This window comes from Carcharodon carcharias, chromosome 20 (genome assembly GCF_017639515.1).
Source record: "Carcharodon carcharias isolate sCarCar2 chromosome 20, sCarCar2.pri, whole genome shotgun sequence".
NCBI classification, from domain to species: Eukaryota; Metazoa; Chordata; class Chondrichthyes; order Lamniformes; family Lamnidae; genus Carcharodon; species Carcharodon carcharias.
This window is the reverse complement of record NC_054486.1, coordinates 71,840,973-71,858,927: the sequence shown is the minus strand read 5'-3', so window position 1 is coordinate 71,858,927 and position 17,955 is coordinate 71,840,973. Positions and strand designations below refer to the sequence as shown.

At 42.5% G+C, this 17,955-nt stretch overlaps 1 protein-coding gene across 1 annotated transcript in view; it reads left to right on the top strand.

Annotated features, from left to right (window-relative positions):
* LOC121292343 (60 kDa lysophospholipase-like) overlaps positions 1–17,955 on the top strand; it is a 119,224-nt gene that overhangs the window by 77,706 nt on the left and 23,563 nt on the right. Inside the window, 4 exon segments of the mRNA XM_041214195.1 lie at positions 1,154–1,267; positions 3,858–3,977; positions 8,414–8,509; positions 12,165–12,328. Coding sequence (XP_041070129.1) covers positions 1,154–1,267; positions 3,858–3,977; positions 8,414–8,509; positions 12,165–12,328 — 494 coding nt within the window.

Sequence of the window (17,955 nt, the reverse complement as noted above, 5' to 3'; positions counted from 1 at the left end):
CTCAGTTAAGTTGGCAACTGCCTAAAATTAAAATTAGCCTTAATATATTAAACAATCTGACAACTCATTACTGGTTAAGAATGCTTCTGCTGCTCTATCAGCAAAGCCATTTAAAAGGTGTACTTCCATGTTCTATTGTGCCTGTGCTTGACAGACGCAATTGGCACATCATGGGCAGAATATTATGCTTGGCGTGCAGGCATGCGATGGACACACCTGAGTGTAAAATGACATGCAATGATGTCGGGCGTGTGTCCCAAGGTCATCATGCAGTCTTGCGATATTTCATTCGGCGGGTGCATGTCAGAGTCGGCTGCGTGCCCGCTGATAATTGAAAGGATTATTAAGGCTATTAACAATCTAATTAAATTCAAATTTACATTACCCATCCAACCTAAAAGTTGGCGGCGAGGCGAAAGGCCAAGAAGCCTTTACGTTTTTCATCCACGAGCAGGATGAAGTTTCCTAAAGCAAACAAACATTAAATAAAAACTTTATTTTTGAATTAAAAACATGGCCCAGCTCATGTGACAGAGTCACATGAGGGGACATGTTTTATTAAATTTTTATTCTCTTTATTTTTTTAACACAGCGCTTCAGTCTCCTTGAGGCAGCTCCGTGCCTTGGGGAGATTGAAGCACTCTTTCTCGTGCATGTGCAAACTGCACACTAGGCCTGGCTGTCCATCCTCCCCCGCCTGCACAGGCAGCACTCAGCGCTGCCGCTCACAGTCCACGCTGGGCAGGCCTTAATTGGCCTGCCTGTGTGAAACCGCGGTGTGGAGCCAATCACAGGAGGCGGCTGGGAAGCTGACTGCCCCTGCCCCTGCTGAGCATCCCCGCCAAGGGCAAAATCCTGCCCCATGAATCTGTAACTGCAGCTGGTGTTGGACAGGATGCAACAGAGAACTGATTCCAAATTATCCAAAGTTCAGTAGTTCTGTAGAATTTGTGTGATATATGAAATCAGTATCCAAAGTTTAAAATCAATAACTTGGATTCCTGTGGATTTGGACTATTAAATCTAGCATTAATTCCAAGGAATTATGCTTACAGGTCCATGTTCAGCTCTCTTCAAAATGATTTTATCACATGGAAAAGTTTCTATCATTTCAGCTGAATTTGTTTTAAGTCTTTTGAACTTTTGACTTCAGGTTCTCACTGACCTCGGTGTCATTCCTGGATGTGATATGACACCTGAAGCTGCTTTGGCCAAACTGTCCTATGTACTGGGTAAGACTAAACTGAGTATACAGGAGAAGAGGAAGGTAATGTGTTTCAGTCACAAAATAATATTCTGGTGCTGCGCACAGAAATATTTTCTCTTTATTATGCACAATAGGTACAACATAGTTGAATAAATGCACTCGTCAAATGTTTTTCCATTTTTAATGTCTGTTATTTGTTTTTGTTATTCATTCATGGGGTGTGAGAATCTCTGGCAAAGCCAGTATTTATTGGCCATCCCTAATTGCTATCAAAAAGGTGGTGGTAAGCTGCCTTCTTGAAGTGCTGCCATTTACATAGTGTAGGTACACCACAGTGGTGTTAGGCAGGGAGTTCCAGCATTCCAACAACAGTAAAGGAACACTGATAGTTCCAAGTTAGTATTCGTTGCATGCTGCTTATGCTGTTCAACATTCCTGTCACCCTGTGTCGTAGGTTGGTGCCACATTATTAGGTATGCCTGGTGCTGCTCCTGGCATGCCTTCCTGCAATTCTTATTGAACCAATGTTGGTCTCCAAGCTTGACGGTAATGGTAGTGAGAGATATACCAGGCCATGAGGTTACAGATTTTAGTGGACTACAGTTCTGCTGCTGATAATGGCTCATAGTGTCTCATGGCTACTCGGTTTTGAGCTGTCAGATCTTTCCTGAATTTACATCTTCATTTAGCACAGTGGTAGTGGCCCCCCTTTCCTCAATTCTTTTCCTCAATTTATTTTTTTAACCTGATCCACTCATATTCATCATCTTTAAGCTGTGTCATCTTTAAACTGTCTTCAGTATGCTGTAAGCCAGACGGCAGGTGGCAGGTTATACCTTGCACCCATTGTTCTGCTTCAGACACCAGGCTAACTCCACTTAGTATCATTCAAATCCAACCTTAATTTAAAGGTAATTTTCCTGCCATATACTTAGTTATTAGATTGACTATGGTTTTCCTCTTTAAATTTAAATGTGTCATTTTATTCTTCTTTAAGAAGAAGATCAACACCAATAAGCCTTTTTGTTTTTAAACACTCACTTAGGCTGATGGATCATTTTAACCTGTGAATTACAAAAGAACAAATTGATGACTCACTCAAAAATTTACTACACATAATTCAGACATTTATTTGAAAATATTACAGAACATGATTACAGATTTGATAGGTTGAGAAAGAATAAGAAAGGAAATTAATAAAAAAACTGCTGTCTTACTCTATGCTCAGCAAATGAATGATTTAACAGTATCAGTCATCAGAATGCTCAAATCAGAATGTTAGTCATACAATCACCTGAAATGGCCAGCTCCTGATGATTGCAGATTCTTCTTCCAATACTTGGTCAGTTTTCTCCAACCAGCAGGTTTCTTGCGAATGCAGGAAAAGACCACCAAAGTGTTCAACTTCCTATACCCCTTCTCAGGGGATCGACCTGGTTATTATATTGACAGCCCATATCATCCTATGACTTTTCTCTTAAAATCACAGTATCCAATAATGTTCTGAGGTCTTTGATTAAACCATATGGTTTGAACCCACCAAAAAGTTGTCCATCTTTCTTCATTAATTTTCCATCACATGAAATCCCTTGAAGTCACCCTTCCAGAATTGCAGCAGAACACAAGCCCCACTTTATGTCATTTAGACAGTTTCCAACATTGATCCAAGTACCAATATCTCTTCTCCCACACAATCTGTTTTTCCCCCAAAAGCTTTTGTTTAATTTTACTACCTTATCATGACACAGAAAGTTTAATTTCAAAAGACTGGAAAACAAATATTTCTTTCACCAGCATAGTTTCCAGCTTGTTGGGGGACATTGCAGTTAATAAAGTCAAGCTAAAAATTGTCAGTTTGTTTCTTTAGCTTATAGAGAAAGCAATGGGACCAACAGGGTACCTCTCTAACCAGTAGGATTTAATGATTGAGAAAACATAGGTGAAGGACTGAAAAAAAGGGTTGATGAGCGGTTGAAATCAATGCCAAACCAGGTACTGAAAGAGAAATGCAGAGAAGAAAAGAACATTAAATTGAGAGAAAAATAAGAGACCAAAAGGAAAATCAAGAAAGATTTAAAATTTAAGATTTAACACTTTACAATCTCCAATAATTTACCACATAAAGGAATGAAATTCTAGTTTTAATTGTTCTCTTTCTGGCCCAGAGAGATTGATCGGCAGTCATTAGCCATTATGTTGTTGAAAGGCTGTTAATAATTAGACTTACTTTTCTGTGGCGAGTTGAATAGGCAAGGCTGCAACTTCATGAAACTCACAGGGAGGTTAAAGGCAAGGTCCTGTTTTTGAGAAGTTAATGGGAGTAGCAGTTGATTCATAATTCACAGGGTACCTCTTCCTCACTGTAAATTGCTGGGTGATTTTCACATTAATAACAGCATTCGTTGTTTACCTGCTGTTAATTTTTTAGTGTACTTTGATCTGATATTTTTGTCCTATTTCAAATGTCATGGACTGGGATAATATTGATAACACTTGATAATACTTTATTGCTGTTGATAAAATGTAACTTAATAATATTTTCCCACCATTTGAATAGGTGTTAGAAAAAAATTGAATGTTCTTAAAGTAAGGCTTGCATATTATGATTTTGCAATGTTGAACTAATAGGGTTGGTTTTGCTTTCTCCCAGATGCTGTATGAAAACCTGAGAGGAGAAATGAGTGCAACACTTGGGGATGCAAAGATCTCTCTTCGAGACAGTCAATTCATTCAAGCCATTGCCAAGTTTCTCAAAGCCAGCTGCAAAGAGGTAAACTTCGTAGTTCAAATGCTGTAACGTAACATAGTAGAAAACTTACCCTGTTAATTGATATTTTGAGAAATACTTTCAATCCCTTTAAAGACTAAAGTGCTTTTGTGCCAAAATAATATGATCAGGAACTTAATGGGCGGCATTTAATAGAGGCAACATGAGTGTCGCTCGCAAGTTGGAGAGCTGGCAAGAGTCGAGCGTCGTCTTTTTAAGGAAAGCCTGCCACATCAAGTGCTACTCAGCCATTGACAGGCAAATGGTGGGCTTTTCCCAGGATCAAGGACCCCGGGAGCAGAAGTTCTGCTGGCTGACCAGCAACTCTATCAAACAGTGGCATGGCCAGGGAAGCCCGTGGTTTCTGCCAGTACAACTTCCACTCAAGGCCTAGAATCATCACTGGATCCCAGGCGACAGGTGAGAAATGATGGGAAGGTGGGGGGTCATTGGTCACAGGGAGGAATCACAGATGAGGTGTGGGAGAGGGAGGCAGCAAGGGCAGGGTTGGCTTTCAGCAGGCCCACCCGCCTTCCCAATGATGGGTCTCTCGATTAGCCACTGAGTGCCTTTGAACAGGGGACCCCTCTGGGAGCCAGTAAAAAAACCTGCACAGGTTGTTTGTCATGCTCGCTGCATGGCGAGTTCCCCTAACTGTCGCTGGATTGTTACCAGTGGTGGTGGGATTTCCCACTTAAGGGCCTCAATTGGCATCAGGATGGGAAGGCTGTCCAAGGGCCTTTCGTCCATGAGCTGAATTAGTGTGGAGGTGGGAAGGTGGCGGGTGTACTGTAAGGGACTGGCACATATAGGGTTAACATGGAGCTGAGTACAGCACCACTCACACAGTGATATAAGGGAACACATGACCCACACCTAGGGGTCAGTGTAGTGTTGGACAGAGCCATGTGCACAAGCAAGCATGGAGACAGCTCCTAGTTCAAACCCTTTACTGTATATATGTACATAGTTCTTGTAGTCAATAAATACATACAGTTAACCTACTTAAGGCTATGAAGACTTCATTAAGACCTACCGAACCGTATACAGCACCCTGCAACATGGTGGCAGCTCTAGGAAAAACCAAGAACCTCAGAAGTTGGATCAGAAATTCAAAAGCTGGAAAATTAAAGGAGCAGCATTCTGATCTGACTGAAAGCACCTGAAGTGAAGACACAGGGGGGATCTCCCGGGAGAAATTCTATAGTAGAATTGGAAGCCGAGGGCAGAAGGAAAAAAATTTCACTGCGCAGCTGAGGATTCCAGAGATTGCATGGAGGTCCAGTTTGTATACCAAAGGATTGTGGAGTCAAAGGACTTAGCAGGAGCAGAACTAGTTTAAAAATGTTTTCAGTCTTTTAAAAGTCAGAGCTGCCTGTTTCCAAAAGCACCACAGCCAGCCGGATTCCTGAGTTGGCGCCTGAACACATGGCGTCCGAGCTCGCTCTGAGAAGGAAGAAAAAAATAATTAATTGATTCAGAAGAATCACGACAAAAGAATCAGCTTTTAAGATCAGCAGATGCCAGGATTCAACGCTTTTGCGACCCTAGAGCATAGCACTGAAAGGGAGAAGTCTGTAGCTAGTCGATCCAAGCAGCCATTCTTTAAAATTTTTTCCAAGGCTGAGCACGAGTGCCATGACAGTGGGAGCCTGCCAAAACTGGTAAACTGTTTGTCTTCAAACAGATGGCGGTTCTATCTTGAATTTCAGCAACTTCTTAAAGCTGATTCTATACTTTAAAATGTTCAACCATGGATCAGAAACCCATTCTTTGAGATCAATTTGGACTTATCCAAGGCCCAGATCAATCATGTAACTGGGGGCTTTGGAGAAAAAGATTCCTTTGATACATGTCTGCTTCAGGTCAGGATAAAAAGACAGAAGCTGAACAAATTAAGACACTGCTACATTCAGTAGACTCAATAGCAAGTGACATTATTGCTAGACAAGGAATCAATAAATCATTTACAACATTTGAAGAAATCAATGTCTATCTTAATCTAAGAAGCAACAAATCCTGGAAAGAGCTGAATTTAACAAAGCATGTCCAGCAGCCAGGAGAACCTGTTGATTCATTCATCAATGATCTGTACAGGATGGCTGAAGGCTGTAAATAATGAGACCTAGAATCTGAACTATCAGGGATAGAATAGAATAGTTGTAGGAGTAGCAGACAATGCACTCTCAGACATGCTGCCAGCAAAGGAAGATCTAACTCTCAAGAAAGCTATCCAGATTTCTATTCATCTCATTTCTATTTTTCCTTAGTTCTGATGAAGACTCATATGGACTCGAAACGTTAACTGTATTCCTCTCCGCAGATGCTGTCAGACCTGCTAAGTTTTTCCAGCTACTTTTGTTTTTGTTTCAGATTTCAAGCATCCACAGTATTTTGCTTTTAGCTATCCAGATTGTTGGGCAGTCTGAGCTCTGTGGGCAGCACAGATCCATTTTAAGAGGAAAAAGTAAACTATTATACAAAGGAACCCTATAGTCCAGTTAATTAAACAGCACAGAAACAGGAACACTCCACGTCAGGGGAAGCAATACCCTAACCAACCAGTAGAGCGACCATGCCAGCTATGTGGAGCAAGGCACCTCAAAAGGTGGGGTCAATGTTTTGCAATTTCAGCTCAATGCTTTCAATTGGACACTTTGGCAAACTGCACAAAGCCAAAATATCTAAATGTACAGAAGACCCAAAGATGATTCATGAGGTCGAGACGACACACCAAGAGGACACACAACCATGCTTCTTGGATGAAGTCAAAGATCCAGGATTTTCATATTGAAAGTGGACGTTTCGGTTTCACAACCATCTCACAATTTTTTAATTGGACACTGGAGCCAGGGTTAAGTCCTATCAGACAAAGAACCATGGCTGAGAGACCCCTGGCTTTGAACAACAGACACGCCACTCTGTGGGCCCAGAGGAATCCGACTTCTAGTCATAGGCATGATTTAGGAACCACTAAGGTATGGCAACAAACAAATCTTCAAGTTGATGTATGTCTTCTGTAACCAGTCTTTTTCTCTCTTGAGGAGAGATGCTTGTGTAGCCCTGAATCTCCTCAAAATGGCAGAAGATGTCATGACAATCTCTGTTTTAAATTATACAGAACTGTAAGTTCCTGAGAGCTCAAACAAGAAAGAGTATGCTGACTGGGACTTCAGCTCTGAACTGTCTTCTCTCTTTGCAGAGCAGGTTTGTCCATTTTTATTATAGGTGCCGAAAAGCCCTCATTGGTCACACCAGCCAACCACTCAAATGATTATCACGACACCTCCACTAGAGGATAAACAAGACAGCAACCAACATCTAGAAGAGCCTCAACCTCTGGCTCTGATGACTGTAGATGAGGTCAACACTGTGACCACAGAACAAATGCTACAACCCCCAGCCAGCATGACAGTGTCACAGACAATGCTGGAACCAAGTAGCAGCTGTCTATTGCTGATAGCACACCACACAGCCAAACTCGAAGGTGAGCTTACTAAAAAAAAAAACCACATCCTCATAATAGGAATGGCCATCACGACGACCCACAAGACGAAATAAGAATTGGAAAAAATGACATGGAGATGAGCACAATGTTCATCCACCCTGCAAGAAACGAGATGGAACAACAACCACCTATCACCACAACAGCCGAATCGACAAAGAGAGGTTCAAAACCAAAGAATGGAAAAAGAGGATAAAAAGATACCCAGATGCCAGGACAACCTCCAAATCAACAGAATTTACCTGCAGCAACAGAGCCTACCATTCTTCCGACAGTGGTGCGAATGAGATATGGAAGGGTTATAAAGCCACCAAATCACCTGAACCTATGAGCTCAGAGACTTGAAGAGGAGAGATGGGGTAGTAATAACGATGTAAATACAAGAGGTAAACTAGAATAAATTGAAATACATTGGATCAAGACTTGGTGAGAGGTGTAGTATAAGGGTCTAGCACATAAAGGATTAACACGGGACTGAGTACAGTACCACCTACATAACAGAACACATGACCCACACCTAGGGCTCAGTTTAGTGTTGGACAGAGCCAAATGCACAAGCAAGTGTGAAGACAGCTCCTTGCTTGAACACTTTACTATATATATGTTCATAGTTCTTGTAGTTAATAAATACATACAGTTAAGCTACTTAAGACTACGAGGATTTCATTAAGACCAACTGAACAGTATCCAACACCTTGCAACAGGTGTGTTCCCACCTGAAACCTTCGTGCTTGATTAAATGATCCCTGCCATCAACCTTGCCGTGGGAGAGGGCATTAAGTTTAGCCCAACATGTGAGAAATAGGGATTGTGCATATGAGCATCAATAATGCTGCTCTCTAAAAGGCTCTTTAATGTTTAACGGTTGTTTTTAATCAAAGAATATTGAATGATGTTATATGTAACAATCTTCTGTTCTCTATTAAAACAATAGGAACTGGAGGCTATCTGAGATGCTCTGACTCCTTCATTAGCCTGTGCGGCTACAAAGATTGGTAATATCACTATGTTGGAGGAGATACTGGAAATGGTAAAGAAAAAAAAATGTAAACAGTAATGAAAGTTGTTGGTTTCAGATTCTCATTGACTAGATTAGTATTTCGTCCCTTTGGAGACTGGCACCTTTCCCCTTTAGCACACAAATCAGACAGCTAATTATGTGTTGAAATGCTAACAGCCAGCTTGCTGAAAATCCACATGCATTAAAGATCAACCAAAAATCAATTGTAAACACCAGCTCGAAATATCTTAAAATAATGGTTTAAGCCACAATATCTAAAGATGTCTATACATAATAGATGGTATTGCTTATGGTGAGTATTAAGTTTTATTAGAAGAGGAGTATTCTTCCAAGGGATACTGACTTCTTGGTTCTATCTCCATTTATGTATGGAAAGTCAATTTCAACATTTTCAGCTGAAATTTGAAGTGTGTAATGCTTGATGTAGTATAATTCCTAGAGGAAGGCTAAGGAAGGGGCACACACTAAATGATCGCATTTTAAGTGATGTCAAAAAGAAAAGAGGGAACATGTTAAGGAGGGTGTATTAATAGATATGGAATCCTTAGTTTTATGAATAGCTGTGTTCCAAGTTTCAGGTCTTTATTAGATATGCTATAAGGCTCAGGATCACCAGTCATTCTGTTAGGAGGCCCCGCATCTCTTATGATGTGGTGAGTACCTTCAGTGCCTAATATCTAGTTATACAATAGCATAACAAGAGGGCTGTAAAAATACAAAACTGGATTCTCTAAATTCTACTTTCTTAAAATTGGAGTGACATATGACTGAACAGAATGTTGCTGTCACAGCGAGATTTAACTACTGTTCATTGTAAAGTCAAAAATAATAAATGACCAAACTTTGGAGAAGAGTTACATAGATATCACATCACAGAAACCAGTTATTTGGCTCAACCAGTTTATCTTCTATATGAGCTTTAGTCCTTATCGCATTTTTACATGGGGCTTTTCCGTTGTGGCATATTGACGTACAGGTTTTTGTCTAAAAGGGTTACATCGAAATTGAAATTACAAGAACTGTGTGCCATATGCAAAAATGTTAATACAGACACTACAGCATCTTTTTTTTTCAATAACTCTTGAAATTCTAATCTGGAGCACTGATACATTTACATGGGTAATACTGACAGAAACCTCCTGAAAAAATAAAATCAGTTGCCATGTTAAAAAATACTAGAGGTATATTAAAAACCCTAGAATCCCCAGTTTACTGAGCATCCTAATTTCAGTTTTTAAAATTGGTATTAGTGCCCCTGAATTGTGGAGAATAAAAGAAAATCAGACTGTGTTCCCACTCTAGATCGCTCTTCAGCAACCTCTGCCAGGAAATGCATGCTTTTCGATACTGGATGAAGATATGATCAGTTTGTTCCCATTGAACAGCCTGCTGAGACTTACTCTCTAGGCTCACACATAAAGCTGGCAGAGTGAGTGAGATACCAGCGAATGCCACTGGAACTGTATCCTTGTGTGAGTCAGCACTTTGAAGAGAGGGAAGAGAAATAGTCAGTCTTTGTGAGGGAGTAGACATGGGATCAGAAGCTCCCTGTGAGGTTGAGTATGACACTGACAGTGGGAACAATTTGGTTTAGCCTGAGAGACTGGTCAGGGAGGCCAATCTGTGGGGACAGCACAGATGTTGTGGCATGGGTTGAAGATGACAGCTTCAGTCTTTCCAATGTTCAGGTAACTGTGACTGATCCAAGACTCACAAGATCCACAACCTTTTGAACTTTTCACTGTTCTCCTAAATAGCCGATCCCTTTTTTTGAGACCGTGACCTTGAGTGCTGGTCTCCTTGCATCTATCCTGTCCAGGTCCTAAAGAATTTTTTATGTTTCATTGAGATCTCATTTTTTTAAATTCAGGGGAATATAGACCTATTTGCCTCAATCTCTCCTTAAACAAAAACACCCTCACCCCAGGAATAAATTTAGTGAAACTCTGTTGCACCATCTCCAAGGCAAGACTTTTCCTTCTTTAGCTGAGGAGGACAAAGTGTATGCAGTACTCTAGGTATGGTCTCATCAAGGTCCTTTACAATTTCCATATACAATCACAATAAAATTAGTACCCACAGGCTATTCAGGCATTGAATGCATCACATTTGGGATCAATTCTATTTTCATCTGAGATCCACCCTTGCACACTGACCAGCACGAATCATGGGTTAGTGATCAAAAGTAGATAAAGATCAGACGAAGAAGGGTGGGAGAAGGCATGCAAGGAGCATAAACAACTACCAGCTGGCCTGAATGGTGTAAATTCTGTGTAGCCTCGACTGACTTTTCCACTCATCACTTCAGGACCAACTTAGCATCCAGCAAAGGAAGATGGTTGTGGCTGGGGGTCAGTCATTTCAGTCTCGGGACATCGCTGCAAGAGTTCCTCATGGCTGTGTCCTAGGCCCAACCATCTTCAGCTGCTTCATCAATGACCTTCCTTCCATCATAAGGTCAGAAGTGGGAATGTTCGCTGATGATTGCACGATGTTCAGCACCATTCACAACTCCTCAGATACTGAAGCAGTCTGTGCCCATATGCAGCAAGACCTGGACAATAATCAGGCTTGGGCTGATAAGTGGGAAACAACATTCACACAACACAAGTGACAAGCAATGACCACCTCCAACAATAGAGAATTCAAACATCTCCCCTTGACATTCAATGGCATTGCTATCACTGAATCCCCCACTATCAACATCCTGGAGGTTACCATTGACCAGAAACTAAACTAGATCAGCCATGTAAATACTGTGGTTTGGAATTCTGCAGTGAGTAACCCACATCCTGGCTCCTCAAAGCCTGTCCACAATCTACAAGGCAGAAGTCAGGAGTGTGATGCAATACTCTCCACCTGACTGGATGAGTGCAGTTCCAATAACGCTCAAGAAGCTTCACACTATCCAGAACAAAGCAGCCTGCTTGATTGGCGCCCCATCCACCACATTCAACATTCATTCCCTCTACCTCCGACGCACTGTGGCAACAGTGTGTACCATCTACAAGATGCACTTCAGCAACTCACCAAGTCTCCTTCGACAGTATTTTCAACCCGTGACCTCTACCACCTAGTAGGACAAGGGAAACAGGTGTATAGGAACACCACCCCCTGCAAGATCCCCTCCAAACTAAACACCATCCTGACTCGGAACTATATCGCCATTCCTTCACTGTCATTTGATCAAAATCCTAGAACTTCTTTCCTAACAGCACTGTGGGTGTACATACACCACATGGACTGCAGTGGTTCAAAAAGGATGCTAAATTGGTCCTGAATTGATAAGTGGAAAAGTCAGTCGAGGCTACACAGAATTTACACCACTCAGGCCAGCTTGTTGTTGTTTATGCTCCTTGCATGCCTTCTCCCACTGTACTTCGTCTGATCTTTATCTACTTAGGGATGAGCAATAAATGTTGGCCTGGCCAGTGATGCCCACATCCCATGAACGAATAAAAAATAGTCCAATTGATTCATGTTGTCTGTCCTTGCACCTCTAGTCTTAACACCACAACGTGAAGTTAACTTTTCACTATGCATTGGAATTCATTTTGTATCAAAGAGTAAGGCCAAAAATAATAATTACAGAGGTTTTTAGGAAGGCAAACTTGCAATCCACTTTTTTTCTGATGCTTACAGTTTTTAAAAAATTGCTTTTCAGGGTGGGAACTTGTGCGCCGAGGATTATGATGGACGAACACCACTCCATGTGGCAGCTTGTGAGGGACACCTTGAAGTTGTAGGGTACCTGCTTAGTCATGGAGCCACTATTTATGCCAAAGATCGGTATGGTAATACACCACTGAAGAATGCAGTGGAATTCAGGTACACAAAATGTTTGGGGAAACTAAACAATTGACTATGAGTCACAGTCTTTGAAATGTGTGGTTGTTGTTTGTGGATTTGGTCCTATTTTATAAATATCAAGAATTCAGCATAGTTAGATCTTTATTGAATGTTTACTGTAAGTGCTTTCAAAGATCACAGCTAGGAGATCAGGTGGGATCATGGCTAGGGATGACAAATGTTGACAGTGAAGCTTACCTCTGCTTCACTGTCTCAATTAAGATATCCTTGCCTCTCCTTCTCTGATGTCCACAGCACTGCCACCGAGGGTCACCATGGGAACAGTATACCCGAAGACGCTGCAATAAAAAGAATCTTGGTTCCCCAGGAGGGGGAAACTGCTTTGTAGTGGTCTCATCTTGAACTTAAAAATGTAAACCATCTTCTCAAATTTTACAGGAAATGCTGGGACTACTTAGCAGGCCGGGCATTATCTAGAACACTAGGCAAGATTTTTAGGTCCTACCAGAGTCAAAAACAGAGGCAGGTGAGAACTGAAAATAGCAGTGTGGCTGGCATGCTGGTCTCCTGTTGCCATTCTGCCACTGGTGAGGTTAATCAGGACAGGGGAGTGCCGGCCTTGAAAACCCTCCCAGTTTGGCAATAAGGCCAGTTAGGCTAATTAGGAAGCTGATTGGGAGCTCGTAGATGGCCAGTTTTGGAGTTTGCTAGGGGTGCATAGGTTGCTTGCTGGGTAGGGGCAGACCAAGGGCAGAGAGGTGATAACAAAGTAGGGAGCCAGTCATGGCCACACCATGGAAGTAGTTGGACCTATGAAAGGGAGCATGGCTGAGAAAGACACTCAGCCATTTGCACACAGGTGATATTGAGTGTGCAGATATTACGGGGAAAGTGGTCTCTATTTGTTCGGACAGTGCAGGAGGTCATCACCCCCCTGGCATTGCAGTGCATAAGAGGAGGGAGTAAGGCTTCCAGACATTATAGAGAGTCCTGCTGAGTGCAAGGAAGGCAATAGCTGGTAATGTGAGCGCGATTCTCAGATTTGTATTTAAGTGACATTGAGGAGCAACATCCTCAGCAGCGGAGATAGAGTCCCACACCTGAGGAGGACAGGGGAGAGGACAAGGGACAGGAAAGCAATCGATGCCACTGCCTCAGCAGATGATCTACTGGCAAAGATAGAGGTATGTTGACATGTTGGAGAACCATTGCTGCAGGAAACTGTTAATCTCTAGACAGATGGTGGTTGAGATGTGTGTTTCTGTTGGTAGAAGACCTGGCACCTCATAGCACTGCTCGCCATGTCCTGCCATTAACCATCAAAGTCACTGTGACGAACTACTTTGCCTCTGGCTCCTTCTAAGAACCTGATAAATGGTTGCACACCACTGCATCTCATCAGTTACTGATGCTCTTTTTGTGAGAACTGGGGAGGACATTCAATTTCAAATGATGGGGCCTTGCAAATACCAAGGGAGTGAGATTTACCTCCATCACTGAAGTCTCCCAGCTGCAGGACATCATCAATTGCACCCATGTGACCATCAAAGCACCTATTGAACAGTTGGTGAGATTCCTCCATAGGATGGGCCTCCACTCCCTTAATGTTCAGCTGTCTGCGACCACTACAAGAGATTCTAGGCAACTGCCAAGAAAATGTTGTTGCAGCTCTTCATTCCATCCCCCAAGCTACATGGATATATTCTAGTTGACAAGAGATATCTCTTGAATAGATGGCTATACACCCCTTTACGAGATCCTGAGATGAAGCCACAAACGCGTACAAACAAAGCTACATGCTCATAAGGACTACCATTGAGCCAGCCAGTCAGGCTTCTGAAGATGAGGTCAATATCTGGAGTGGTCAGTTGGTGCCCTGCAATGCGCTCCTGCAAGTGTGTCATGCATCATGGTATTCTGCCGCTCTCTCCATAACATGGCCCTCTATGAACCTTGAAGAAGGTGAGACCTTGGAATGACACAGCTCATCAGAGGAAGAAGAGGTGGAGGAGACTGAAGAGGAGGAGAACTTCAGCTGAGCTCTTGTTGTATGCCCTTGATTTTCTTACTTCTGAACACAAATGTGCCAACCACTTAAATGTGCGTTCTCGGTTCATGAAGATTAAGTAATACATGCACAATCTTGGAGAGCTCTTGGATGACTACACACTGCAGACTACCTATCGTGTGTTTCATTACATTGTTTCCTATCTGGTAATGTACATGGATCATAACCACACCTACTTAAAAGTCTACCACCACACTTCTAACCCAGGAGGATGGGATCTGGAACTCACTTTGAACTGCCTGCGAGAACACCTTCATTGAAGACGTAACCTGAAATAAATCCACTCCTATTGCCAATAAATGATGCACAATTGTCCAGAGATTTCACAGCACCCGCTTCACATATCCTTGCTTCCCGTCGCCACCTTTTCTGTCATCCAGCTGGGTGGGACTACTCTCACATGGTTCCATTTTTACCTATCTAGTCATAACAAGAAAATTATTTGCAATGGCTTCGCATCCTGCTCCCACATCATTATCTTTGATGCCCCCCAAGTATCAATCCTTACCTCTTATATCCACATGATGCCTCTTGGTGACATAATCCAAAGGCCTGTCATAAGTTTTCACATGTATGCTGATGACACCCAGCTCTATCTAACCACCACCTCTCATGACTCTCCACTGTTGCCATATCATCAGACTGCTTATCTAACATCCAGTACTGGATGAGTAAAAATTTCCTCCAATTAAATATTGGTAAGATTGAAGCCATTGTTTTCTGTCTCTGCTCCAAGCTCTGTTCCCTGTCTACCGACTCTATCCCTCTCCGTGGGAATAGTCTGAGATCCAACCTGGCTGAATTTCAGACTATTCCCACGGAGAGGGATGGAGTCGGTAGTCAGGGAACAGAGTTCACAACCTTGGTATCATGTTTGATCCTGAGATGAGCTTCCAACCTCATATTCGTGGCATCTCTAAGACTGCCTTTTTTTCACCTCACTCAACTCTTCCCTTCTCAGCTAGCTCATCTGCTGCTGAAACCCTCATCCATACCTTTGTTACTTCTAGATAAAACTATTCCAATGTAATCCTGGCTGGTCTCCCAGATTCTACCCTCTGTAAACTTGAAGCCATCCAAAATTCTCCTGCCTGTGTCTTAACTCATGGCAAGTCCTGTTCCCTATCATTCCTGTACTCGCTGACCTACATTGGCTCCTGGTCAAGCATTGTCTTTATTGGAAAATTCTTATTCTTATTTTCATATCTCTCTGAGGCCTTGTCCCTCCCTATCTCTGTAATCTCCTCCAACACCACAAATCTCAAAGGAATCTGTGCTCCTCTAATACGAGCTTTTTATGCATTGCCAATCATAATTGCTCCACCATTGGTGGCTGTACCTTCAGTTGTCTATGACCCAAACTCTGGAATTGCCTCCCAACACCTCTCTGCCTCTTTATTTCACTTTTCTCCTCTGAGGCACTTCTTAAAACCTAGCTCTTTGACCAAGCCATTGGTCATCTTCTTATGTGGCACAGTGTCATACTTTTATTGGAATGATCCTGTGAAGCACCTTTGGATGTTTCATTATGTTAAAGAAGCTATATAAATATAACTTGTTGCTTTCCTGTCTCACTATTAAAGCATGCAAGCCCACACTTATGGCGTCATGTTTCAATATTTACATTGTGTTTAAAAAGAAAAGCACATTTACAAGTGAAACAAACCCCACTGACCCACTCAGTGCTCTGCCCGACATGGTGGCCTCTGTTCTCAGCCACTTCTGTTGTGGTCTCTTACGGTCTGCTGCCACCATATATGTTGAAGGTCTCAATGTAGACCTCACGGGATCTGTCTCTATGCTGTCTATGCTCTGCAAGATATTGAGACTGGCGTGAGTTCTGGTTGAACACAATGATATGGGGTGGGATTTTACGCCAGTGGGATTTTGCGGTCCCACCGAAGTCAATGGAGTTTGGAATGGCTCGCTGTATTTTACAACCATATCCCTGCCGCAACAGGGCCATAAAGTTCCAGCCATGAAGTTTATTATTAGCAACAACTGTATGCAGCTTTGCAAAGACCTTGATCTAACCAGGGTCCTAAGTTACATAGGCCGATTACTTGAATGTATGCCTGACTCATAAGGCACACATAAAGTCTTACTGATACAGGGTCACAGACAACAGTGAACATCTGTTGTAGAGATCACAGGCAGTAGTGAACACCTAAAATGGAGGCTGTACCTTTTATCCTCTAGCCTTACACATGGTGATGTCATAGTGATGTCACGATGCGGCTTCTTAAAGATACATGCCATTGTCTGCATTGGCATGCATACAATATCACAACAACTTCTATGTGGTGCTCCTCTTGTGTCCTCGGATGAAGCAGAGACAGCCTGCACCTCTAGATGCATTGGCATCAATGTACAGGCACTTTTTGTCACTGGGCCATGTTGCACAGATTGGCCACCCAACCTGCCCTGCAGCCAATTAACAGGCTTCCCCCATGAAAACCAGGGGCTTGGCTTCCCCCCAACAAGGGCGGAATCCAGACCCAGAAATGGTCCTAACTCATATTCCCAACACTGGAAGGAAAATCAGGCCCATCAACTCTGCTTCTCTCCAGAGATGCTGCCAGACCTGCTGAGTATTTCCAGCATTTTCTGTTTTTATTTAAGATTTCCAGCATCCACAGTATTTTGCCTTATATTCTTAAATTTTACTTTTAATTTCTGTTACTATGGTTAAACCATAATATAAGACAATTTTCATTAACTTTTGCTGGAACATCTAATTTATTATCATTTTAAAGTGATGTGCACTGGAGGAAGTGGGGAAAGTGAGGGAGAGAGAGAAAGATTTTTGTGTTGAGAGAGGAAGGGGAACCAGAATAAGAGATGAAAGAGCAAGAATTTTTTCATGGGGAGAAAGAGAGTACTCTGATGCAGAATGGGAATTGTAAGACCTTTATTTTCACTCCTTCCAACGGATGATGCAACAGCATCTGATGTCCTCTTCCTAGGTCTCTGCTTGATACCCATACTTTACTGCCTTGCTGTGCATTTCGGTGTTGAAAGGATGTAAAAACATAAATTGAAATCAGTAGTGGAACATGTGTGAAAGGAAGAAAGATACAAATAGGGAAAAAGTAGGTGAGGAGAGATTTATAAAAAATAGGGAGAGATAGTGAGTGTGTTGAATACCAAAAGGACAAGAATTTAATGTTCCCCTGATGATGGGTTGGGGAGCCATATAATGGGGTTGAAGGCGTGGAGTGAAGACCCCATCACCTTCTCGACTATCCCCAATTAAGTCTGGGGCTGGAATGTTGAGGACTTAAGGGCCTCACACTGCCACTGCTGGTATTCTACGAGTGATGGGTAGGGACATCGCCATGTGGGCAAGCCACCAGGTAAACTCTGGTGGGTATGCCTGCAGTCTCGTGGGAATCTCCTTCTCCGGCATCCTGAGCCCAATAGAAGGACCCAATGGAGGAAACAGAGGGACCCTTGGGAACCTGTTCCCTGTCCCTGACAAGGAAACCCTCCCTCATCACCGGGGCCTCAAGCCTGTGATCTTGCTCCAATCACTTTGGTATGGGAGCTCCAGGGACATTCCATCACATGGGGCCCA